Source organism: Mastigoproctus giganteus, chromosome 2, assembly GCF_048544385.1.
Source record: "Mastigoproctus giganteus isolate SK-2022 chromosome 2, ASM4854438v1, whole genome shotgun sequence".
Classification (NCBI taxonomy): Eukaryota; Metazoa; Arthropoda; class Arachnida; order Uropygi; family Thelyphonidae; genus Mastigoproctus; species Mastigoproctus giganteus.
In genome coordinates this window covers 249,063,505-249,091,440 of record NC_143576.1, presented here as the reverse complement: position 1 = coordinate 249,091,440, position 27,936 = coordinate 249,063,505, and the positions used below count along the sequence as shown (strand labels likewise).

The following is a 27,936-nucleotide window of genomic DNA, read 5'->3' as shown; positions in this document are numbered from 1 at the left end:
TTTATCCATTGTAGCAACTTACCCTTAATACCATTCTGCTCCAATTTGTACAACAGTCTTCCATGCGCAACAGTGTCAAAAGCTTTCCTGAAATCCAAATATATGATATAAAAATTATTTTTCGCATCCAGTTCCTTTGTAACCACATCATAATATCCTATCAGATTTGTCAGACAAGACTTTCCCTTAACAAACCCATGTTCTGTCTGAATTATTGCTGCAATCTTGTCTAGATGATCCTGCAATGCATCTTTAACCAGCGACTCCATTATTTTACCCGGAACAGAAGTTAAATTAACTGGTCTGTAATTACTCGTGTCACCCTTCGATCCCCCTTTGTGAATTGGGGATACATTTGCACGCACATCTCCAGTCCGTGGGAACCTCCCCTGAGTCCAAGGATGCTCTCATAATTATGGCTAAGGGTTTGCTTAGTTGCTTTGCCGCCTCCTTTAATATAACTGGATAGATCCCATCCACCCCAGGTGCTTTTCTTACGTTTAACTTCAACATTTTCTTCCACTTTGCTCTCAGTTATTACGAAATCATTAAGTATCTTGCTACAATTTGATAACCTTCTGCCATTTTCAAACCTTAATAATTCCTCACGTGTGAATGTTCTATGTGTCAGTGACAGTACCCTGTCAACGACAGAGATTTAGAAGTGTGTGGGTCATGAATAGTGTTATATGTTGTGCCCATTGTTTATCCGGCTTATTGGCAGCCAGGCTCCTAATGGTACCCGACTGTCCTGGGAATGGTGGGAAGTAGTTTACCAATAATAATTAATATTGGTATATATTAATAATTAATAATAATAATATTTTTTATTAAGATCGCCAATACACGAGTTGGAGGGAAAATGGAATGCTAGCAGATCAGCTTTATCTTTGGCTGAAGTGGCAATAGAACCATTTGGTTTTGACAGAGGTAGGAACAGAGATGGGCAAAAGTTGCAGCAAATACGTTTGGCAAGAGACCAGAATGCTTGGCTAACATTTGGACATGAAGAAAGTTTACACTGGTGTGCAAAACTTAAGGACCAACACTATTTTTAAACGTTACAACCACAAAATCAAACGAAACAGCCTGTTGCGATTTGCATGACTGTGGCCGTTCAGTAGAAAGCTAGTGTGCACGTGGAAAAATTTAAATCGTGATGAGAGGGCTCACATAAACAGATAAAAGCAGCAGTTCACCAGTTATGTGCAAATTACCGAATGGTGAGCACGATTGTTACAAAAGTTTGATTGGTTTCAAAGAGTGCTGCAAACAACGAAATGGCCAGTAAACATCTGGTTGGCTTTACCAGATGTTGGGAAGCTGGAGGAAGGTCGAAGTGCGAGGTGTGTGGCTCTAGAGTTCGATATCGCCCATAGCATCGTCTCACGTGCGTGGTCGACCTTTAGAACGACAGGTACAGTAGTTCGAAGTGGTAGTCGTCTACGAAAAACAACGCCCAGTGATGACCGCTATATACTTCTACAGGTCAAGAGGGACCGACACCAGACAGCGGGATTCATTGCAAACCAGCTGTACAGGATCACAGGAAGCGGCTTACTCTGGCCAGGCGACTCCACAAAGGTGGACTGTTTGCCCGACACGGCCAGTGCGCTGTGTCCCTTTAATCCCTGTTCATCGGAGACACCGTTTACAGTGGTGCATCAAACAAAAGGACTGGACAGCAGCGCGATGGGGTCAGATACTCTTTACTGATGAGAGTAGATCCAGTCTCAGCGATTCTGGACGTCAGCTAATCTGGCGAGAGGTTGGCACACGGTCATCATCATCATCAGCCATTTTCGATCCACTACAGGATGAAGGCCTCTCCAGCAACTTTCCAGTTCCTTCTGTTTTGAGCACTGGCCATCCATTTACTACTCAAAAACTCATGAATTTCATCTATCCATCTCCGCCTTTGTCTTCCAGGTTTTCTTCTAGCTCCTCTTGGGTACCATTCTGTTATTTTCTTAGTCCATCTGTCATCATGTCTTCGAGCTATGTGTCCTGCCCAAGACCATTTTAGTTCTTTAGTTTTGATAAGAATGTCCTTTACTTGAGTTTGCTGCCTAATCCATGTGTTTCTCTTCTTATCTAACTGTCTCATGTTAGATAAGGCACACGGGATCACCCACAAACATCACTGAAAGGGATGGATATGGCGGTAAAGGTGTTCTTGTCTGGAGAGGTGTTATCTTGATTGGACATACACAACTCCAAATACTGGAAGGCAGTACTGTAACTGGTGCTCGCTACTGTACGACGTAATCCTTCCCCATGTGTCTATTCCGAGATGCCATTGGCCCCGAGTTCGTGTTTATGGATGATAACGCCACACTCCATCACACTGCAGCTATGATATGCTCTTGGAAAGTAAGGACATTGTTCATATGGATTGACCTGCCCATTCCGCCGATCTAAATCCTATCGAATACATGTGGGACGCTCTGGGGAGTTGCCTAACGGCACGTCCACATCCACCAGAAAATGTTCGCCAGCTGAAGAAGGCACTCCGCAACAATTGACAACATTATTCTAAGTATGGACAGGCGGTGCAAAGCCTGTATTGACATTATGTGTGGCCATATCTCCTACTGAGGACCACCTCTTCCCTTTGTTCCATCTTTGGCAGTAATGCATTTGTATCATGACAGCCAGTGCTATGTTGCCATTTTTGAATAGAGTCCCTCTGTACCGTTTTGTTTCCGTTGTTGTGTCGATGTTGTTTCCTTCATTTCTGTACCTCACGTTGTTCCTTTTGTATGCTTTTCCCATATCCAGGCCAGTCCTATGAGAAGCTACAGATCAAAACCTGACTGGTCCCTAAGTTTTACACACCAGTGTGCTACTCTTCGCCTGTTCGAAAACTAGTTTGGATTTATTAATAACTGCTTAGAGAGGCACCCGGGGTGGATGGGATCTATCCAGTTATATTAAAGGAGGCAGCAAAGGAAGTAAGCAAACCCTTAGCCATAATTATGAGAGCTTCCTTGGACTCAGGGGAGGTACCCATAGACTGGAAATGTGCAAATGTGACCCCAATTCACAAAGGAGGATCAAAGGCTGACACAAGTAATTATAGACCTGTGAGCTTAACTTCTGTTCGAGGAAAATTAATGGAGGCACTGGTTAAAGAAGCACTGCAGGATCAATTAGACAAGACTTCAGTTATATCTCAGACACAGCTAAGGGGAAGTCTTGCCTGACCAACTTGATTGGATACTATGATGCAGTCACAAAAGAACTGGATGCAGGGAATAACTTTGATATTATATACTTGGATCTTAGAAAGGCTTTTGATACTGTTGCACATGGAAGACTGCTACACAAATTGGAGCAGTGTGACATTGGAGGCAAATTGCTGCTATGGATAAAGGGGTGGTTGAGGGGGAGAAGACAGTGAGTGGTAATCAATGGACACTGCTCATCGTGGACTAATGTTATTAGTGGAGTCCCTCAGGGCTCAGTGTTGGGTCCATTATTGTTTTCTGTATTTATAAATGATATTGATGATGGCATATGAAGCTTAATGTCCAAGTTTGCAGACGATACAAAGGTTGGCAGGGTTGTCAAGGACACTACTGACACTATGCTGCTGCAACAGGATCTGGAAAGGTTGAGCAGATGGGCTGAGAGGTGGCAAATGAAGTTTAACATTGACAAATGTAAAGTACTACACATGGGAAACAGCAACCCCAGAGCAACGTATCAACTCTGTGGTACTACACTGACAGTGGTAGAGAATGAAAGGGACTTGGGGGTGGTTGTGCAGGCAGATATGAAGTTCTCTGAGCAGTGCAGACGGGCTGTAAGAGTAGCTCATGGAGTATTGTCAATGATATACAGGAATTTTTCCAGCAGGGATAAGGAGGTGATTATTCCATTGTATAAGGCAATGGTCAGGCCACACCTAGAGTACTGTATACAGGCCTGGAGGCCTCATTTCAAGAAGGATGTAGAGCTGCTGGAACGAGTACAGAGAAGGGCAACAAGATTAGTGAATGGAACAAAGGGGTGCTCTTACGAAGAAAGGCTTAAGTTTTGCAAATTACAGTGTCTGGAGACTAGGCACAAGCGAGGTGATCTGATAGAGGTGTATAAAGCCTTGAATGGTTTAAGCATGCTTAATGCTGAGGGGATTCTTCCTCTAGCTCAGAAAAATCACCTGAGAGGGCATAAATTCAAATTGAGGAAAGACAGATGTAGGACAGACGTGCGGAAATTTGCCTTTAGCCAGCGGGTGATTGGTTGGTGGAACAGACTTCCATCCCTTGTGGTGGAGGTTGATAGCCTAAATAAGTTTAAGGCTCAGCTGGACAGGTATTTTGAACGAACAGAGGAGTGAAGTGGAAGTGGGTTTTTTTTTTTTTTTTTTGGCTGATGCTGCATAAGCTTGCTTTCTTGCATCAAATGCCTCTACTAATGCTAATGCTAATGCTAATGCTTTACAATTGTCGCGAGCTTTGGTGTAGGCAGAAAATGAATCTGGAGAATTTGATACAAGCCAATTACAATATGCAACATTCTTCTCTTGAACAGCGTTAACATATTCATTGGAAAACTATGGTTTAAGTAACGGATGAGATTTTAAGATGGAGTGTGACACAATCTGAGCAAACGTTGACATAAGATTTCAACCAGTAATGCCGCGAAGGAAACAAAAAAATAACAGCGCAGATTATCCCATTTTGCATTCTTGTAATGACAAACAATACGAGGTTGAGAATGCCCACAAAAGAAAGGATCCGTTGGGGAAAAGACTATCAGTAAGCTGTGATCTGAGATACCTAGAGGACCATTCACCTTGACCGTGTACTTAAAAGGGTTGTTTGTGAGAAAATGATCAAGCATGTTGGCTGCATGGTTAGAATTGTTCGGTATTGTGGTATGTAAAGAAAAGAAAATTACCTCACCCTTAAGAAAGTTGGACTGGAGAAAGTCAAGTTTCAAAGAAAAAAAGTCAAACAGGTTTAAATAATTAGTGGAAAATGAAGAATTATGGAGGCAACTGATGAATTTGACAGAATGTGGTAGAGAGATTTTAAGCCAGAAAAGATCGAATAGAGGAGTTTCCAAATTACTGTCTCTGACACGGAATATCAGAGCGCACATATGTACAAGTACTACCTTTGAAGCGAAAGGAATCATACAGTGAATAAATCGGACAACTGAGATGGCAGTGGCTGAATCGACCGATAATTAGGATTCTGTCAGAAAAAGTACTTAGGGTTTAGCAGATAAGTGGAAATGGACATAATTGAGTTTAGAACTGAGACCTCTATATTTGTGAAATGAATGAGGAAGTGTTTGGGAGGTTTAGATCTTTTAGCAGATAAGTTTGTTCTATTAGTCTGAAATTCATGATGCATTCAGTAGCAAGAAAAGTTGGGGAGGACATGCTGTATGAAGTAATGAAATGTTTTGATATGGTGTACACACAACAAGAATATACCCAGCTCCTTGACATAACGTGGCTTCGACTTCCACCCCCACCCCGCATACACCTACTTGGACTCCCTTGAGTCAAGATCAGGAGCCTTTTTTGTAGCACAGTTGGTAGGATCACCATATTTCCCACACCAAATGGAAAAAACCTGAGTTCGTGTGCCATCGACGACGGGAAGAATTTTTATTGGCCTTTTTTACAAAGTGGCTGAGTTATTCGGTCTCAACAAGAGTAGAGTGGTTTTTCCTTCCGGAAACTCGGATTTTTCGTCCAGTAAACCAATGTAAGTAGGGGTCGAGACGTTACACCCACACATCAACCCCTGCTTACTTTGGTTTGCACCTGGGTGAGCACCTCCAGTATACTAGTTCCGTATTTCAGGATTTGCACATGGCGGTTATACCCACGGTTACTAACAGTCCCACCATATGAAAGTGGAAGCAGATTTGGCTAGCGAGGACCGATCGGGCTTCACCGAAATATGGTGGACCCCGAAATATCTACTTGTCTTGAGTATCACCTGAATATCAGTTCTATCAGTGTTTTAGACTCCCGGCTAGCAAACCCAGCTTGACATACTTGAGAGAGTGTCTGTAACAGCCTCAAGGATCAATTACAAAGGGTACTAGGAAAGTTTTGCAATATGACGCAACAATGAATCACAGGAAGCTGCTTGTTGCTGCATGTTGAGACATGTTCATACATGCATAGTAGCCGCCGCGCCAAGTCGATGGGCTCAGTTATTCATTAGTAGTGACAGTGTAAAGTGCTTGCGATGGCATCGTGGTCACGAAATGAGATAAGGACAGTTTTGCGGTATAATTTCGTGCGTGGTTTAACCATAGACCAGTGCTTAGGAGAAATGACTCTTGCACTAGATGATGATTGTCCACATCGTACAACGATATTCAGGTGGTATAGAGAATTCCAAAGGGGAAATTTCACTCTGGAGGATTCTGAGAGGCCGGGAAGGCCACGAACGTCAGTTACGGAGTAAAACGTTACTGCTGTGAGGAAAATGCTTGACGAAAACAGGCGAGTGACCTACCAACAGATAGAGGATACTTTGGGCCTAAATGCACCAGCAATTCGTTCGATTCTGCAAGATCATTTGCACGTGAAGAAACTTTGTTCTCTCTGGGTGCCGCATCAACTGACTGAAGAGCAGATGACACGACGTGTGACTTGGTGCCGGGAGATGTTAAAAAACTTTGATAAGGGACAATCTCGGTATGTGAACAACATCGTGACAGGTGACGAGACTTGGCTGTACTATTACGATCTGCCGACCAAGGCTCAAAACAAAGTTTGGGTCTTTGATGATGACGACACACCCGTAATTGTCAGAAAATCCCGATCTGTAAAGAAGAAAATGATAGCTGTATTTTTTAAATCGAGTGGAATTGTGGAACGTGTCGTTTTGGACACGCAGAAGACAGTCACAGCTAAGTGGTATACTGAACAATGCCTGCCTAAAGTCATTGGATCTATGAAGAACCTGCGACCAAAGTCAAGAAGGGACACCTGGTACCTCCATCACGATAATGCTGCAGCTCACCGCGCCAAAGCCTGCACCGATTATTTGACCACGACAGGACTGAAACTTCTCGAGCACCCTCCCTACAGGCCAGACCTTGCTCCCTGCGAATTTGCACTGTTCCCGCATGTGAAAATGAAGCTAAAAGGGAGGCGGTTTTCCAGTGATGAGGACCTTCTACGGGCTTGGGACAACGAGTGTGCTTTACTTTAACCCCGGGGGCTCACATCTGGTGAGTATGGGCTTGGCACACCCAGGGTCCTGAGCTGGATATCATCATTCTTCTCTTTCTTGGTGATTCCCTTCTACTTTTCTTAATCTCTCTCTCTCTCTCTCTTTCTCTCTCAGGGTAATTCGGGATTTTTTTTTTTTTTGGCTGGTGCAGCATAAGCCTCAGGCTTCCTTGCACCATATAGCTAATAATAATAATAATAATAATACTCCCTAGTGAAACATGGCAGAACTGGTTTAAAGATTAGTTTCGGAGGATGGACAGGTGTATTGAATGTAGAGGAAATTACTTTGAAAAAATTAAATAAACAAAGCTGTATTGCAAAACTTTCCTAGTACCCTTTGTATATATCCATTTATACTGAAGGATCCCGTAAATGTAGATTTGTTGGATCCATTTTCAATGTTTGGATGCAAACAAGAAAACGCTACTCCTTTCCTCTAGACATGGCACTATATTGGTGTTCAGTTTTTTGACAAGCCTAAAACATGTAAAGGTCTGTATTAATATTGCTGGCCTCTAAGAGCTTGCGCATGGATGTTGCCTCTTCCAAGCTACCGTGTTAATACGGCCCTGTACTGGTGGGGTGCCAACATCTCCAGAAGAGGAAAGTCTCCGATAAATGATTATCACCCCTTCAGGTATGATAAAAAAAAAAAAAGCTCTTGGATTTAGTAAATGAAACTCTCTGGGCCTTGGTGATGGTTTGAAGTCCATTGCAAACTCTGACATTTCTTCTTTGTGTCGTAATGAAACACCCAACACTCCAGTGACAATAGTCAAGGAAATTAGGACTGTCTTGATAAGTCTGGATGAAGTCCTCACATTAGCATTAGCATTAAAAGAGGCATATGATGCAATAAAGCAAGCTTATATAGCATTAGGCAAAAAAAAAAAATCTTTGTCTAGTTCTGCCTCGAATTTATTTAAGCTGGGAACTTCTACAACGAAAGATAGAAGTTTGTTCGAGCAATCAACCACCCGCTGGCTAAAGGCAAATTTCCGCACACCTATTCTACAACTGCCTTTCCTGAATTTGAATTTATTTCTCTTCAGGCGATTAATCTGAGCAAGAGGAAGAATCCCATGGGTATTCAGCTTGCTCAAGCCATTCAAGGCCTAATACACCTCAATCATACCCCCTCACAAGTGCCAAGTCTCCAAACACTGCCATTTGCAGAGCATTAAGCCTTTCTTCGTAAGAGCAATCATTTGTCCCATTCACTAATCTCGTTCCCCTGCTGTGTACCCGTTATTGTTGTTATTTGCTTTTTAGGAGCATTAGCAACTAAGGCCATATTGCTCCGGGGATATGCGGTGGTCATTCCCTGACCTTTCCGCATCCTCCATATTTGGTGGTGACAGGCTCGATTCCCGGTCTAATCAAGAAGCGTGTGCTACGCACTGCTGCTCCTTACCACCTGGCTATGGAGATGCCTGTGTACTCGTTACAACAGGCTCTACATCCTTCCAAAATGAGGCCTCCAGACCTGTATACAGTACTCAAGGTGTGATCTGACCATTGCTTTATACAAGGGGATAATCACCTCCATATCCCTACTAGAAAAATTCCTGCATATCATTGACAAGACACCATGAGCTACTGTTGCAGGCTATTTGCACTGTCTGTTCAGAAAATCTCGTATCTGACTTCACAATTACCGCCAGGTCTCTTTCATTCTCCACTAACCTGAGTGTAGTACCACACCGTAGATATGTCACTCTGGGGTTACTGCTACCCATGTGCAGCACTTTACATTTATCAATTTTAAAATTCAGTTGCCACCTCTCAGCACATCTGCTCAATTTTTCTAGATCCTATTGTAGTAGCGTATTGTCATTAACAACCCTGCCAACCTTCGTACTGCCTGCAAAATTGGGCATTGAACCTGATGTACTTTCATCAATATCATTAATAAATACAGATAACAACAATGGGCCCTACGCCAAACCCTGGGGGACTCCACTACAAAGAGCAGTGTCCATTGATTACCACTCTCTGTCTTCTCCCACTCAACCATCCCTTTATCCATAGCAGCAATTTGACCTTAATGCCATACCGCTCCAATTTGTACAATAGTCGTCCATGTGCAACAGTATAAAAAAGCTTTCTTAAAATCCAAGTATTGTTTATGATATGAAAATTATTTTTGATAGCACTCTTTGTTGCTTCTACTCATCTGTGAGGCTGTGGCACAACGTTTGCACAGAACTCCCTATTCCATAAATCTTCATGCAGAATTTGACGAATTATCTCCTTATTGAAGTCCAACTTATCGGCCGCAATTCTGGGGGCCAAATAATAAAAAATAAATAAATAGTCACAGTGGGGCCATCAAGAGTATCAATTCATCTGCTCAAGTGTATTATGTTCATGAATTGCGTGTGTTCTCTGGTCAAATTGTCTGTTTTGCTGGATGAAAATCCCAAGTTTCCAGGAAAGGGGGGCAAGAGGCAATCTTGCTATCTACTCCCGAGACTCATTAACTAAGTGATGGAGTGATAAAAGTCCATATATGCTCGATATTCGGATCTGGGCCTTTTGCACTCGGTGTGGGATGATTATGATGCCACTGTACAGATTAGCATTAGCATTAGTAGAGGCATATGATGCAAGAAAGCAAGCTTATTCAGCATCAGCCAAAAAAAAAAAAAAAAAAAAAAAACAACCACTACTCCCATTTCACCCCTCCGTTCGTTCGAAATACCTGTCCAGCTGAGCCTTAAATTTATTTAGGCTATCAACTTCAACAACAAGCGATGGGAGTCTATTCCACAAACCAACTGCCCGCTGGCTAAAGGCAAATTTCCGCACATCTATCCGACATCCGTCCTTCCTCAATTTGAATTTATGCCCTCTCAGGTGATTATTCTGAGCAAGAGGAAGAATCCCATCGGCATTGAGCATGCTCAAGCCATTCAAAGCCTTATACACCTCTATCAGATCACCTCGCCGATGCCTAGTCTCCAGGCTCTGTAATTTGCAAAACTTAAGCCCCTCTTCGTAAGAGCAACCCTTTGTTCCATTCACTAATCTTGTTGCCCTTCGCTGTACTCGTTCGAGCAGCTCTACATCCTTCTTGAAATGAGGCCTCCAGACCTGTATACAGTACTCAAGGTGTGGCCTGACCAATGCCTTATACAAGGGAATAATCACATCCTTATCCCTGCTAGAAAAATTCCTGTATATCATTGACAAGACACCATGAGCTACTCTTGCAGCTCGTCTGCACTGCTCAGAGAACTTCATATCTGCCTGCACAATTACCCCCAGGTCCTTTTCATTCTCTACCACTGTCAGCGTAGTACCACAGAGTTGATACGTTGATCTGGGGTTACTGTTTCCCATATGTAGTACTTTACATTTGTCAATGTTAAACTTCATTTGCCACCTCTCAGCCCATCTGCTCAACCTTTCCAGATCCTGTTGCAGCAGCATAGTATCAGTAGTGTCCTTAACAACCCTGCCAACCTTGGTATCGTCTGCAAACTTGGACATTAAGCCTGATACACCATCATCAATACCATTTATAAATACAGAAAACAACAATAGACCCAACACTGAACCCTGAGGAACTCCACTAATATCATTAGTCCACGTTGAGCAGTGTCCATTGATTACCACTCTCTGTCTTCTGCCACTCAACCATCCCTTTATCCATAGCAGCAATTTGCCTCCAATGCCACACTTCTCCAATTTGTGCAGCAGTCTTCCATGCGCAACAGTATCAAAAGCCTTTCTAAGATCCAAATATATAATATCAAAGTTATTCCCTGCATCCAGTTCTTTTGTGACTACATCATAGTATCCAATCAAATTGGTCAGCCAAGACCTGCCCTTAACAAAACCATGTTGTGTCTGAGCTATAACTGAATTCTTGTCCAGATGATCCTGCAGTGCTTCTTTAACCAGTGCCTCCATTAATTTTCCTGGAACCAAAGTTAAACTAACAGGTCTATAATTACTTGTGTCAGCCTTTGATCCTCCTTTGTGAATTGGGGTTACATTTGCACATCTCCAGTCCATGGGTACCTCCCCTGAGTCCAAAGAAGCTCTCATAATTATGGCTAGGGGTTTGCTTACTTCCTTTGCTGCCTCCTTTAATATAACTGGATAGATCCCATCCACCCCTGGTGCCTTTTTTATGTTTATCCTCAGCAATTTCTCCTCCACTTTCCTCTCAGTTATTAGAAAATAATCTAGCTCACTGCCAATGTTTACTTCACCTACGACATTCCCCTTCCTGAATAACTCCTCATGTGTGAATTTAGATGCAAAATACTCATTTAGATTGTTAGCCACCTGAACAGGATCCTCAACTGTTGAACCATCAACATGCAGTGGACCAATCTGATTCATCCCTTTCCTTCTTGAGTTTAAATAGGTAAAGAACTCTTTTCTGTTTTTCTTTGCGTCCTTTGCCAAGGATTTCTCATAATCTGCCTTTGCCTGCCTAATCTCCTTTGTGACTTGGTTACAGACCAACTTATATCTATCATAGGCTTCCATGTCACCCATTAATTTGTATGTATCCCATGCATTTTTCTTCTCTGCCGTATGTCTCATTAGTTCATCTGACAACCATTTAGGCCTGAACCTTGAACAATATTTCTTGGTTGGTATGTAAAGCCTGGTAGCTTCCAAGATTAGTTCCTTGAATGCTTCCCATTTTGAATTTGCTGTTGGTAACATCATCAGTTGGTCCCACTGTATAGAATTTAAATACTGTCTCAGACCATCATAGTCGCCTTTACGAAAGCAAAAACCCTTCCCTTTGCCTCTGATGCTAGTTACCTCCTTGAGTAAATCCCACTTCAGCACACTGTGATCACTGCCACCCAGTGGTTCCTTTATCTGCAGATTCCTAATGCATGAAGAATCACTACTGATAATCAGATCAAGAGTATTACTCCCTCTAGTTGCCTCCCGAACATGCTGGTGTAGAAAACAATCATCCAATAAATCCACAAAAGCCCTGCTAGTGTGTGAGTGACCAACCCACAAATTCCAGTCAATATCTGGGAAATTAAAATCCCCCATTATAAGACTCTCTGATTTACTGGCCCATTCTATTTCCCTGTACAGTATCTTATTATACTCATCAGAGTCATTAGGCCTATAGCACACTCCTACTCTCAATTTTGATTTACCTATGTTTATGTCACACCAAACTGACTCGACACTGCCCTGTCCATCAATGTCGACTGGCTTCACTTCCTTGGATTTTATGTGTTTTTTAACTAATAGCATAACCCCTCCTGTCCTGTCTATCCTTTCTATACACATTGTACTCCCCAAATTCCAGTTCTGCATTCCTTATATCTGTGTGACACCACGTCTCTGATATCCCAACAATATCTGCCTTTGATGTTTTGAGCAATACCTCAAATTCATCAAATTTATTTACTAAACTCCTAGCATTGGTGTACACGCAAGTATACCTGCACTTGTTTCTATTCTTAGCTACCCTAACACAACCCATGTGTTTACTTGTATCACAATGACTTCCAGCAGTCTCTGAAATATCCTGCATCTTGTTTTTCAGGCTTCTGCTCATTCCAATAGAAGCAGTGCAAGAATCTCTTTCACCTCTGCCAGTGGCTACTGTTAATCCATTAGTCTTTGTCTCCCCCCAAGCTAGCAGTTTTCCGACCCACCTAACACTGCCTCGATAGCATCAGCAAATATTCTGAAGGTCAAATGGAGATCTTGTGCATCACATTTTTCCAAACCTTTTGCAATTCTGTCCTCATTTCGAAAGGTGGAAATTCACTTTATTTGGGTACTCGCCAACATTATCACGTTCATGTTTGAAACTAAACCGAGACACCTCGGCAGAAAACAAAAAGAATCTGTAAAAAGTATATATTTGAGGTGATTTTTAATCCAATTAATAAAATGAGAATTTTGTTCAAAGATCAGTATTATATTCTAGTACAGATAAACACAACAAACATGTATGAAGGAAACACAGAAATTTTTGAATTGGAAGAGCATGTGCTGTGGGGTGCTTAAAAATTAAAAAAAAAATAATAAGATGAATAAATAAATAAAAACCTTTAACACCAAGAAAAGTGTGCACAGGGGACACATGGCTATAATCACTGTTCTCTCCACACTGGGTGGAAAAGGCCCGCATTCGAATCCCATCAATAACACAAAGAACTTTATGAGCCCTCCGTAGCCAGGTGGGCAGCAGCAGCAGTGCATAGCACACGCTTCTTGATTAGACCGCGGTTCGAGCCTGTGCCCACCAAATACGGAGGATGTGGAAAGGTCAGGAAATGACCACCGCATATCCCCGGAGCAATATGGCCTTAGTTGCTAATGCTCCTAAAAACCAAATAACAACAACTTTATGGGCTTTTTTCACTCCATAACTGAGTTAGTCAGTCTCAAGTGTGTGATCAGCAAGTTTTTATCCTCAGAAACTCGGGTTTTCATCGACAAAACCAGATGAAACTCGGGTTTTCATCGACCAGAGAATACATGAAATTGATGGATATAATACACGAGTAATTCTCTAATTTTCCTGATATTACAATTGTTTTTAAATTAAAATAATTATAAAAGCTCCTTTTATAATTATTCTGATAATTATTGCATTATTAATATTATATAATTATAATAATTATATTATTATTATAATTCAAAACTAATTCATATTATAATTTAATTATATTATTAAAACAAAAGATCTATTCTGATATTTGGTCATAGGTGTCAAAATTCCTCGTCATGTTTCTGATCGTCTCGCACTCTATTATTATTATTGTTATTATTATTATTATTATTAGCCATATGGTACAAGGAAGCCTGAGGCTTATGCAGCACCAGCCAAAAAAAAATTTTCTGAATTACCCTGAAAGAGAGAGAGAGTAGGGAATCACCAAGAAAAAGAGGAATGAAGATATCCAGCTCAGGACCCTGGGTGTGCCAAGCCCATACTCACCCATACTCATCAGATGTATGAAGCTGTCTCTTTTAGTTGTACCATATCTAGCTATAGATGAATCCGCAAACATGTCACAATTATCCTCAGCATTTTATACTCGAACCAGGGTATTCCCGCTGCTCTGAGATTAGCATTAGCATATAATGCAAGAAAGAAAATTTATACAGCATCAGCAAAAAAAAAAAAAAAACCTTCCCATTCACTGCTCCATCCACTATAAAAGTTTGTCCAGTTCTTCCTTGAATTTAAGCTATCAACTTCCACAATGACAGATGGAAGTTTATTCTAGCGATCAACCACTTGCTGGCTTTCCTCAATTTGAGGAAGGGGCACACGCCCTTGATAACAAAAGTTGTAATCTATTCAGAATATTTCTCTAGTAAAAGCATCAGTAGCTTTTATTTTAATGGGTCTAAATATTTAAATACAAAGAACTAAAAAACGATGAAAAATCAACATGAAACTGAAAAAACCACTCGAGGTCTGTACACGTAGATATCAAAAAATATATATATAAATTACATATAAATAAACATATATCTAAGCTCTAAAATATCTATACTCTTTAATATCATCCCGGCAACACACTAAGGACAGTCTTTAGTGTTGCCGGGATGACATGCACCCTGACCAATACTGAAAAGTGGCTCCACATCCCAACAATCTTGGGACCACCTTGCTAATCTATGATATCATTTCATTTGAAACAATTTTAGTTGCTTTATTAACGATTGTTGTTGTTAGACTGTAGAATTATAATTATTTCTGATGCCATTGTCTTTTCTGTCCTCCTTTATGGAGCTGAGGCCTGGACACTGACAAAGAAGATCCAGAATAAGTTAAATGCTTTTGAGATATGGTATTACAGATGAATGTTAAGTGTGTCATGGACTGATAAGATAAAGAATGATGAGATCTTGAAACGAATGAAGAAAAAGACAGAAATAACAAACACCATTAAAGGAGAGGAAACTAAAATATTTAAGACTTTTGAAGAAGAATGACAAATATAAGATGTTGCAATTGATAATCCAGGGCAAGATCAATGAAAAAAGAAGTCGAGGGAAAAGAAGGAAATCTTGGTGAGCAAACCTAAAAGTGATATCAGAGTAACAAAGGTTTGTTTACATGACTCAGACCACAGCAGCAGCAAAGCAAAAGGCTCAAGCTAAATGGAGTGCTATGGCTCAGAGGAGAACTGAGGGGGGGCAGTTGCCCTCTGAATCACAGCCTTTTAAAATGCACTGCTTGCTTGATGTTTGTGGGCCAATCAAGTACGGAACATGATATTGCCAAGGGAGATGTCTTTGTGTACACACGATGTAAGGAGTGTGACGAAATGAGGCGACAACTCAGCGTTCTTATGGGCCTATATGAGAGCTTGAAGGACAGGGTTGCCCTCGAAGGATCTAAATTGAGGGGCCCATCAAGCTCTCAGCTGCCCACATCTACGCCAGAGCTTGCACTTGACCACGCAACACAGCAGCAACCCCCAAGGCAGAATGCGCTGGTCCCACAGGTACTAGTTGTTGGTGACACTATTGTCAGGAAACAGGGAACATGCTATGTAAAAAGGATAGGTGGAACAGGACCAGGGTATGTCTGGCAGGGGCAAAGGTTGATGACGTTGTAGAGCAGATATCATCTTTTAAGGGCACAAAGAGAATTTTTTTGTCGCGGAACCCCTATATGCTGTTTCAACAATTATGGAACCTTAACTATATATATAAGATAATACGTCCTGATTGGCTGGATCACGTGAGGCCAAGGCCACACTATAATATACAGGCCATGCTGATGTTACTGTGATGTCACAGTCAGTAGACGATGGGCTGCCTACAATAATTTTTAATGTATTTACGTACATTTCCTCAGCTGTCTTGTCAAATTTTTCTCCATTACCTCTCAATTTATTAAAATTGATCTTACTTATTTTGCAGTACATATTTCAGATTCCATAACGAAATGTATTTCATGCATTTAAATAATGAATAACGTAATTTTTTTGTATATTTCTTCAGTAACTTTTTACATAACTTAAATTCTTTCATTTTTTTAAAAATACATACCCATTTTTACGAAACAAGAAAGATATAAAGGGCACCTTGTCTCGCAGAACCCCTGAATTTTATCATGGAATCCTGGGGTTCTGCGGAACACATTTTGGGAACTGCTGCTACATGTGATAACTCTGTCTGTGACAGAGTTATGCCAAATTTTTTAAAAATTGTTTTGGTCCTTGAGGCTGTCATGGATATTCCCTCATATGTTCAAGCTGGGCTTGCTACCTGGGAGTCTAAAATGCTGATGGAACTGACATTCAGGTGATACCCAAGTCAAGTAGACCTAATTTCTGCAAAGTCTGGCCAGTCTGTGACAGCCAACTCTTCTGCTTGCACCTTCATGATAGTGGTGGGACTGTTAGTAACCATGGGTATCCAGTATGCTAGGTGCCATATTTTGGGACTTGCACTTCATGTGCAAGTCCCGAAATATGGCACCTAGCATACTGGAGATGACCACCCAGGTGTGAACCAACATAAGCAGGGGTTGAAGTGTAGTGCCAACACCAAGGAATGCTATCCTTGTGTTACCAGGCAATACCAGGTGATAGAATACTCTCATCTCATCTCATCTCATCTCATCTCATCAACTGGTGCAATACCATCACTTTGCTTACTGGAGGCTTGAAGTGGTGGAACCCATGTTTAGTCTCCAGAGAAAAGCTCCAGCAACCCCCCATCTCTTCCATCACGTAGTACGATTGATGTCTTTTGAGGTTATGATGGAATCATGGGGAGATCCAATCTTCCTTACATTTCGAGCATACAGCTCTAAAATGGTGTTTGCAGGCCGTCCACTAGATAGTCCACCAGACCAAACCTATTGGTAACTCTCTAGGAGGCTTCTGGATAAGCTAGTGTATAATCTTGCTGCCTGTACTCTGCCAGATAGTGACTGGAGGGAGTCTGAGTAGTGTGTACACAGAGGGCATTGTCGAAGTCACAAGTCACGTTATGTCAAGGAGCTGGGTATCATTCTTATCATATGTATGTCATATCCAAAATTTCATTACTTTATACACCATGTTTTTCCCACCTTTTATTACTATTGAATACATCATGAATGTAAAAATAATAGAACAAACTTATCTGTGAAAAGATCTAAACCTCTTAAGCACTTCTTTGTACATTTCACAAATATAGGTAGTCTCAGTTCTAACCTCTTTTCTTACTTCTGAATAAAAAAAAAATAAATAAAAATAAAAGGGTCTACACTGACCTTGAAATAATATTAATATAACTGCTGCTGCCTGGAAGCACACAAGGAGACCCACCTACCTACTGCACTAACCTGATGGGAAAATAAGAGACTACCAAAAATCAAAATAACACAAAATAAGTTTGGGGAAATCACAGTGGCCACTTCATCATGGCCTATTGGATAGCAAAATGGCCTGGGGCACACTATGCAACCAGCTACTTGCAGAATGCTGTGCTTTCCTGGGTGAGTGTAGGCATTTTTTGTTTTTCTTTTCTTTTTTTAATTTAGTTTTACTATGCAATGTAATAAAATGTTGCAGTGTTATATGTCATCACTAATGCCTGTATAAGTGGTCCTTTGAAGCACTAAAAAATCATCTAAAATTTTAAGGTATATTTCAAGCTGTATTATGGGTACAAAATCCTAAACTTCACCTAACGGTACATATTAGCATCAGAAAGACAACTGAGGGGAGTAAGATGGAAGTTTGCCTTCAGCCAGTGGGTGGTTGATTGCTGGAACAAACTCCTATCTGTTGTTGTTGTGGAAGCGGATAGTTTGAATAAATTCATGGAAGAACTAAAGAAATTATTAGAGAGGATGGTCAGTTTATGTGGGAAGGGTTTTTTTTTTCCGACTGATGTTTTATAAGCTTGTTTTCTTGGATCGTTTGCCACTACTAATACTAGGACATGAATTAATACCAACGTATTTACAATTTATTACATTTTATGTTTTTGCATAAATACAACATTATTGCTTGCTGTTTAAAAATAAAAAAAATGTCTGTCTTCTTCATCAGACAAAAGCAGTTGTTGGAATTTGACTGGAGTTGTTTTTGAGTTTACTTTTTGAGTTCCTGAAAAGTAAAAATTCAAAATTTCAAACTGGCTTCCACACTGCAGAATTGTTTACTAAGAAACAATTCTGCAGTATGGTACTGAACACACATCATGGAGCAGCTCAGTTATACAGTGAAAGCATCCCACATTTGCATATATAACATCAATGAGAGCAACATCATGTCACCACCATGTAAGTTTTGGTTTTGTGGCCTGCTACATAAGCAAGCACACTGTATATGTTTACCATGTACTCTGCAATGTAAACTTTTAAAATAAAGAGCAGAAATAATGAATTAAAAATTAGCCTGTGATTTTTAATATTGAATTTACTACAACATACCAATAAGCAAGATGGGAAAGGCAACTATATAAAAATAGGAAGTTGGCAAATATATGATTAAGCATGAATTTTCAATCCAAAAAGCAGAGGTCAACTCGTATACCATGTAAACTTATTTGCTGGAAGGCTTGAATTTGATTTGTTATGCTTAGGTGCTGGTGACAGTTGGCACCTTTAGCATTATTTATTACAGTTTACAGCAGTTCTCATACATGGTAAAATACTGTTTAATTTTGTAAATGTTTATTTGATTATACTACATTTATTTAAAATTTTTGGTGAACTGTCCAATTTCATTTTTTTTTGCATTCTTCTGCCTCCCTTTCCACATAACCTTTCACATCCTTTGTTCTGCGATATGGTAACCCCTATTCTATTTTAGGTTGTTAAGATAATTTCTGTTTTCTGCTGTTGAGTTTTCTCCATGTTTGGTTGTTTAAATATATTTTTATAATTTGGCTGTTAATTTTGTCTTATTTTGTAATTTTAGTTAGTATATTTTGTTGTTTATTTGCATTTCCATTAGGCATTTCTAACACTGCCCTATACTTGTTAAGTAAGTCCTCAGATCTACTCTTAATATCATTGGTGGCAATGTGTAAAACAGTATCACCTTTTGTGCCCTGAAAAGATATCTGCACAATGTCATCAATTTTTGCCCCTGGCAGTCATACCCTGGTCTTATTCCACCTACCCTTTTTTGCATAATATATTTTCTATTTTTCTGACAATACTGTAGAGTCATCGACAATAGCTACCTCCTGTGGGACCAGCCATTCTGCCTTGGGGCTTGCAGCTGAGTTGCCTGATGTGCAAGTGCATTCTCTGGTGTTGAGATGGGCAGCTCAGAACTTGGTGGGCCCCTTAAAGTTCTCATAAAACCCATTAGAACACTGAGTTGATGCCTAATATCCTCACACTCTTTACAAATGAATACTCACAAAGACATCCCCCTTGGCTGTATTATGTCCCATTCCAGATAGCTCTGCACACATCAAACAAGCAGTACATTTTGTGAGGTAGTGATTTGGAGGTCAATTGGCCACCTGTTCTCTCCTGAGCAACTGTACTCTCACTACTTGCTCTTTGCTTTACTGCTCTGTGGCATGATTTCCATTCAAATTCAATTTGATTGAGAATACTATACTAAAGTAATACACTCACTATAAATGCAAAAATAACACTATGCACCGATCACACAGCAATAATACATATTACACTATCAAGTTTATAATTATATAGAGTTTACAATATATGTATCACATTATCAGGTCTACACTATACAGTTATGCTTGTAAAGTTATAAGTTGATTATAACTAATAAAATTATCTACTAACTCAAACTTTTGCAAAAAAGAGTCTACTGCTCCTTTGCTCAATTATGAGGCATTCAGATTTCAAGATCACATATCTTCTTGGAGGATTGCAGATTTCTAAACTCCCTTGACATAAGCACATCAAATATCGCATCCTTTTCATCAACAAAAAAAAAAGTTTCTTTTTTTTTACCAAATGCCAAGAGTGAAATTCCACCCTCCCAGATTTGGAAGAAATATTCCAACCATGGAATACTATTTCCATATCTGGGATGGTGTTCCAAAAGCCTCTCTCCATCTTCTAGACTACATTCAAAAGAGGGCAGCCAGGTTAGGTTGATCTATCTTTTACAAAGTCTCTTCACTCTGTTTCACAAACATTGATATTCAGTTTCTGCTGCATGCCTTTTCTATAGATATTTCCATGGGAACTGTTCTTCTGACTTGGTATCTATAATTTCCCCACTCTCTTCCAAACTAGTTTTATATGTGGCACAACCACTTGGCATCCAAATCACTGTCTAACTCCAAACTAAAAAAAAACTAACTTTTCCTTTTTTTCACTTATCCCTACTACTTTGTTTTCTGGAACAGCTTTCCTTCCTTCACATATTTCCCAAAAATTACAATCTACAGAAATTCATGTTGTTTAATGTTGGCAAGTATCCTGTCTTCTTGTGCTCTGAATGATGCATAGCAACTTCTGTCTAATACTGCAGGTGCTAAGTACTGCAGGTTCTATCTAATACCTTTTGTGGTTAGAGTTTTCATTAAAAAAAAAAAAAAAAAAAAGCACTGTGTCAAATAGGATACAAACAACCTATACAAAAAATACAAATACACTCTTTATTTTCATAAAAATAGGCTCTTACAGCATGTATTGTGTTCAAACACTTAATAATAGAAATTTCTTTAAATTTTTATGATTCAAAGGTAAAGAGTTTTCATTATACTACAATACAAAGAATGCACCCAAAATGTTGAAGAAACTTCCTAATCCTTAGAGAGAGAGAGAGAGAGAGAGAGAGAGATCAGATATGCATTAAATTTAACTAAAATCTTTGGAAAAATTTAACATTTTAACTCTTAATGACAAGTAGGGCTTAGTAGTTAATTATATTATTTTATTATTTTAGGCAGCTGGTTTTACTCAATACCTTTAACTAGAAGGGCTTTCTATCTATGAATCTGTCTTTATGTTTATAAACTGCAGAAATTGAACTGCTCAAGGAATTCAGCAGTTTGATATTATTCAAAAAATAACATCTGCACCAATGTAGAAACTGTTGATACATAAAATCTTTCAATGCACATTAATAGTTAAGAGTTATCGAGTCATCATAAGAGGGACATGACTGATATATCCAAGGGTTCGGATTGCAAAATGATGGTTGTGGTGGACTGGTGGCATCATAGTATTCTGAAATTAATAATAAAGTTCTGTTATTGTTTATTTATATTACTTTATTATTATGCTATCATAATTAATATCATATGAAACTTTTGCAAAAAAGGTTGATATAGCCTAATAAAAATTCTTTTCACTGTATACAGATATTAGTAAGATGATAAAACATAAATAATAATAAATAAATTATTTCATTATAAGAAAAAAAAAGCGTAAAAAATTAAAATATACAACACAAACTAAACTAAGAAACACACTAAACTAAACTAATGAGACAACATACCAAAGAGTTGCAACTAAATGAAACTGTTTCATGTAATGTAAGTGAACTTTCTGCTTTAAGAAAAATATTTGGTAAGCTATTGACTGGAAAAATATTTTCTTTTTAACAATTGTGTAAATAAATAACTAATAATTTGTGTATATGGAATTACTGGTTTGTAAACATATGATTTGTATAATGTATATACAGAATTATTAATAAGGCGTAAATACACAGTGTGCCAATTAAATAACGAGACTGACGCTACTACAAAAAAAAAAAAGAATACTAATGGCAAAGTAAGGTTATATATTTTCGAAATAATCACTTCTGATGTGTACACACTGTTTACATCTTTTATACAAATTTTGAGAATACTTCTGGAACTCCTCTTCTGGTACCACTTTCAGCTTGTCAATCACGGCAGCCTGCATGTCCTCTATCGTCCAGTATCGCATTCCTTTCATGGCCATTTTGATTTTGAGGAACAAAAAATAATCTGATCTGTGGGAGCTAAATTCGTGGAATATGGGGAGTGTTCGATGACTGGAATTGATTTTTTTGGCAAAAACTGCTTCAATTCCTGGCCAACCGAACAGAGATCGGTCAGCCAGGTTCGGGATCATCCTCTAACGACTCACATCCTTTAGGAAAATGAGAAAACCATTCACTCTTGGTCGAGACAAACAACATTCATCAGCATAAACCTTTTTTTAAATCATCAAAAGTTTCCATAGCACGTTTTCCCAATTTACAATAAAACTTGATAACTGCTCTTTGCTCCATTTTAAATTTTGGCGACATGCACAAAACTACTATTACTCTTTCCATCATAAATCATGAACTAATATTATTAATGGAGTCCCCCATAATTCAGTGTTGGGTCCATTGTTGTTTTCTGTATTTATTAATCGATGATGGCAAAGTAAGGTTATATATATCAGGCTTAACGACCAAGTTTACAGACAATACAAAGGTTGGCAGGGTTGTTAATGATAACCCTGCCAACCTTAATGGCAGTACGCTGCTGCAACAGGATCTAGAAAAGTTGAGCAGATGGGCTGAGAGGTGGCAACTGAAGTTTAACATTGACAAATGTAAAGTACTGCATATGGGAAGCAGTAACCCCAGAGCAATGTATCAACTGTGTGGTACTACACTGACAGTAGTAGAGCACGAAAAGCACCTGGGGGGAAATTGTGCAGGCAGATATGAAGTCTTCTGAGCAGTGCAGATGGTCTGCAAGAGTGGTGAGAGTCTCATGGTGCCTTGTCAATGATATACAGGAATTTTTCTAGCAGGGATAAGGAGGTGATTATCCCCTTGTATAAGGCAATGGTCAGGCCACACTTGAGTACTGTATGCAGGTCTGGAGGCCACATTTTAAGAAGGATGTAGAGCTGCAGAAACAAGTAACGAGAAGGGCAACAAGATTAGTGAATGGAACAAAGGGTTGCTTTTATGAAGAAAAGCTAAGTTTTGCAAATTACAGTGTCTGGAGACTAGGCACTTTCAAGGTGAGCTGATTGAGGTGTATAAAGCCTTGAATTGTTTGAGCATGCTCAGTGCTGATGGGATTCTTGCTCAGAATAATCGCCTGAGAGGGCATAAATTCAAATTGAGGAAAGGCAGTTGTAGGATAGATGTGTGGAAGTTTGATTTTAGTCAGCAGGTGGTTGATTGCTGGAACAAACTTCCATCTGTCGCTGTAGAAGTTGATAGCTTAAATAGAATCAAGGCAGAACTAGACAAACATTTGGAGTGAGTGGATGGGTGAAATGAGAAGGGTTTTTTTTGGCTGATGCTATATAAGCTTACTTTCTTGCATCATTTGCCTTTACTAATGCTAAAACTAGCACTCTTTGGAAAGAGCACACTCTAGTGGATCTAATCATGTACTATTTTGGCCTCTTATGTTAATACTAAATGCAGAGTGCACACAGTCTCATTATTTAATTGGCGCACTGTGTATATATTAAATATAAAATGTATATACAATATTTCGGGAAAAGACTACGTGCTCAGTTTAGGTAACCCACTGCCCGTAGTGGGGCACATTTCGACCTCGACCCCCTGCTGCTAAATGCCAGACGCCAGCCACAAACAACATAAAACAACATAAAACTCACGCTAAAACCCAACTAGAGTAATCACTAAGCTAAAAATAAACAAAATTTTACTTTTATTTTATTTCTTATTTTTCCAAACATAAACTCAAACTTAAACCTAAACTTAAAATAACATTAACTTTGAATTAAACTTACCTTTAACTCCAACTCAACTTAAATCCAAACATTAAATAAAAAGTCAACCTTAACTAGAACCATATCATTAAATTGAATTTAAGCTTTAACATAAATGTAAACTTTAACTCAAGCTTAACTTGAACCTTAACTTCGACTACAACATTAAACCTTCTCTTGGAGGAACCTTGCGATACTTTCCCAAACATAAACTCAAACCTAAACTAAAACTTAAACCTAAATTTAAAATTAACTTCAACTTAATTTAGACTTGAACATTAAATTAAACGCCAACCTTAACTTGGACCACAACGTTAACTCAAACTTAAACTTTAACATATACATTAACTTAAAATTTTAACTTTAACCCTAACTTTGATCTTAACCTTAACCTTCTCTCAGAGGAACTTCTCGATACTGCTGGCAATTATAATCGCTTAACACACGGCGGACAGAGGGGACCCCCTGGAAACCGCCAGTAACGTACAAAAATACTTTGCAGTATCTTGTACCCTGATATGTAATTAGCTCCCTCCTGGCACTTAGCCATCCCGGGGTGGTTCCTTTTGTGAAATAAACAGATAATAATAATAATTAAAAAATATATACCATAAATTCATTGATTCACTTCCTTGTATCTTTTTGCCTATACTAATTACTAAATTCAAAGACTGTCCATTTCTTTCACTCTGTGGTCAAGTGAGATTATAAGATACTGCTAATATACTGCTACATGAGTAGGGGGGAGAGAGAGAGAGATCTGATATTGCTTCTGTCAAATACCTTTTCCAACACCAGCATTAGCTGATAAGTTGGTTTAAAGGCTCACTGATTTCTTCTATTGACTGCAACAGCTTTGCTGATAATAATACACAGTATTTCATTTTTTAAATTGACAAAAAAAAAAAAAAAATAAATAAAAGTGGTGTTGTGTATATATGCTACCATGCATAAACAATAAAAACTTATTAACTTTTCACTATGCCATTAGGTGTCAACCTTTGTCACTTGAGTCATACTTGTTTTTAAAAAATGCTAATATTTGGAACACATTTACTTTCCATGATATTGAAATTCAATTATATTTCATTTTTGCAAAAATAAATCTTTCTCATGTATGGTAATACTTATATCTCCAGACAGGATTAGATTTCTCTATTTGGAATAACCTTAACATCTAGCCTTTCTTAGCATAAAACATCACTCCTTAATATTCAAAAAGCAAAATGTTCTCTTTTGTTTCTAGCATTATTTTTATTCTGAATGGTATATTAGAAATTATAAAATTTCAAATTTCTAAATATATTAGAAATTTGAGAATTTTAACCAATTTGCACAAAATATAATTTGTATACAAGTATGCAACTCAATATAGTAAGCAGCCTCTATGAGTAAGTATGTTTTTAAGTTTGTTATTCCACAACTATAAATATTATTATTCTCAATGCTCTTTCTAACAACAACAAAAAAAACCCCCTTGAATTATTCAGTTTTTACAAGTTGTATCTGGTGCTCTTTTATATAACATAGCACCAATTCATGCATATTTCATATGTACAAATTTTAATTAAAGAATTTAATAAAACTAATAATGGTGCCAGTGTGACTGCATTAGTAAAGACACGGAGATGTCAATGAACCCAGATTTACATATGGACTGAAATGTTTTTATATTTTTTATTCATTACAGCAATAGTAGCAATATATTATGCCGTATTGATTTTCTGTTTCTATGACAACAGTAGAATGGCATGCCAGTACCCATGCTACATGGGATACTAGGTGTTTCACATACGGAGAAAAGCCACCAAAGGGAATCAGTGTTGTGATGCCAGTTCACGCTTTTCATTTAATGAAGATCTTTTAAGTTATGAAGACAACACTGCTTCACAATCAGGGTGCCATCCTAAAAGGTAAGTTCTATTAAAAGTTATAATTATTTTTCCCTATAAGAGCATATGCCATCACGTTGGTAGCGTAAATAAACTATGTGTAGATATTTAATATTGTATGTATTGTATATGTTTTTCTTTAGTAGATAAATGAAGATTATTTCCTTCATTTTTTTCTATATTACTTTTCTAGAGCACAGTAATGTAAATACCACTACTTATAAAGAAAAGCATGTTTCCTGCTTTCTCTGCCTTCACTTATAATAGCTTACATACTATGGAGAAAGAATTATAAATCTATCTAATATATTACAATCTGAAAATTTCATAAAAAGAAAAAAGTTGTACAAACATGATAAAATATGGTAAGCAGTCCATGGAGGTGTTCATGTATTTTATATTTCATAATCAAAAATTTCTTTGTGATACCCAGTCCAAAACAGAAAATAATGGCACATTATCATGAATCTAACATAAAATAACAACCACTTGAATACAAAGAAAATTAGTACATAGAAAGCTCACAATTCTATAAATATAATGATTTGGTATTAAATCTCTATGATTTTCCAACATATAAATTGTTTTTATACATTTATTTTCACTGTTATAAAAATGAGTGTATGAAAATACACTTATCTTCAACAATGCATTTTAAAAATAAAGTACACATCTGTCACAGTTAAAACTCTTATTAACAACATGGTGGTACAACATAACATGTGGATTTGTGTAGTATCATACTTCAGCACAGGGTGGCTGATAAGCAATTTCCTATTTTTTTATTTTGTTTAAGCTATAAAAGTATATCTTATATAGGAACAGTTTATGCCATTATTTATATATATATATATATATATATATATATGTGTGTGTGTGTATGTGTGTGTGACAAATCAGATCTCAGCATGTCCTGAACTGTTTTGGTACTTCTAAAACAAAAGTAGTATATAATCAACACATTTTTACAAAACTTTGGCTGGAATATTGCTTAAAATAGTTCAAATTTTTTTCCTTCATCAGGGGGTCTTGGGATTAGTTTTGAAAACTTCTTTGACTCAGCCACAAGTAAAGAAGTCAAAAGGTATTAAATCTGGATTCTTAGTAAGCCACTAAAACTGGCCTACATGATCTTAGCCATCTTACAGAAAAGTGATTGTCTGGTCATGCATAGATGGTTATTGTGAAATAACCAAGGCATACTGTTTGTAACAAGATCTAGAAAAATTAGGCTGACAGGTTAAGAAGTGGCAAATGAAGTTTAATATTGATTAAAGGTATGCTACATATCAATTGCAGTAATCTTGGAATAACATACCAACTGGGTAGTACTACTCTCAAGGTGGTGAAGAACAAAAGAGACTAAGAATAATTTTACAGTCTGACATGAAGCTCTCTGACAGTGCAGACAGGCTACTACAACAGCTCACTGGGTTCTGCTAATGATATACAGGAATTTGCATGCAAGGACAAGGAGATTATCCCATTGTATAAAACAAGGGTTAAGCTGCATCTTAGGAATCTGGAAGCCTCATTTTAAGAAGGCTATGGAAGTGTTGGAAAGGGTTCACAGAAGAGCAACAAGATTAATCAAGGGCACATAAGAGTACTCTTATAATGAAAGACTGAAAGTTGCAATGCTTGGAAACTTGGTGCCTGAAAGCAGACCTGATTAAAGTAATTAAAGATTGAGTAATGCTGATGGCATCCTTATTCTTTCTTGGAAAACATAAGGGAATATAAACTTAAATTGAAAAAAGTGCAGCTACAGGATAGATGCAAAAATTTGCTTTCAGCCGGAGAGTAATCAATTAGCATTAGCAAGGGCACATGATGCAAGAAAGCAAGCTTATATAGCATCAGCAAAAAAACAAAAAAAAACAAAACACACACCCTTCTCATTTCACCCATCCACTCGCTCTAAATGTTTGTCTAGTTCTGCCTTGAATCTGTTTAAGCTATCAACCTCTACGACAGATGGAAGTTTGTTACAGCAATCAACCATCCGCTGGCTAAAGGCAAACTTCCGCACATCTATCCTACAACTTTCTTTCCTCAATTTGAATTTATGTCCTCTTAGGCGATTATTCTGAGCAAGAGGAAGAATCCCATCAGCATTGAGCATGCTCAAACCATTCAAGGCTTTATACACCTCAACCGTAGTTGTTGTTGTGGAAGTGGGTAGTTTGGATAAA

General features: G+C 38.4%; 2 protein-coding genes across 2 annotated transcripts in view; one reads left to right on the top strand and one right to left on the bottom strand.

Moving 5' to 3' along the window:
• Positions 1–27,936, top strand: part of LOC150090366 (uncharacterized) — a 331,637-nt gene that overhangs the window by 39,863 nt on the left and 263,838 nt on the right. The window contains exon 2 of the mRNA XM_090387860.1: positions 25,592–25,762. The gene's annotated coding sequence lies outside the window, so the exon portion shown is untranslated. The remainder of the gene's footprint in view (positions 1–25,591; positions 25,763–27,936) is intronic.
• The window catches only part of LOC150090365 (uncharacterized), a 314,634-nt gene continuing 307,513 nt past the window's right edge, over positions 20,816–27,936 (bottom strand). Inside the window, exon 3 of the mRNA XM_090389837.1 lies at positions 20,816–21,356. Within this exon, the coding sequence (XP_090245963.1) occupies positions 21,250–21,356 (107 nt within the window). The 3' untranslated portion in view covers positions 20,816–21,249. The remainder of the gene's footprint in view (positions 21,357–27,936) is intronic.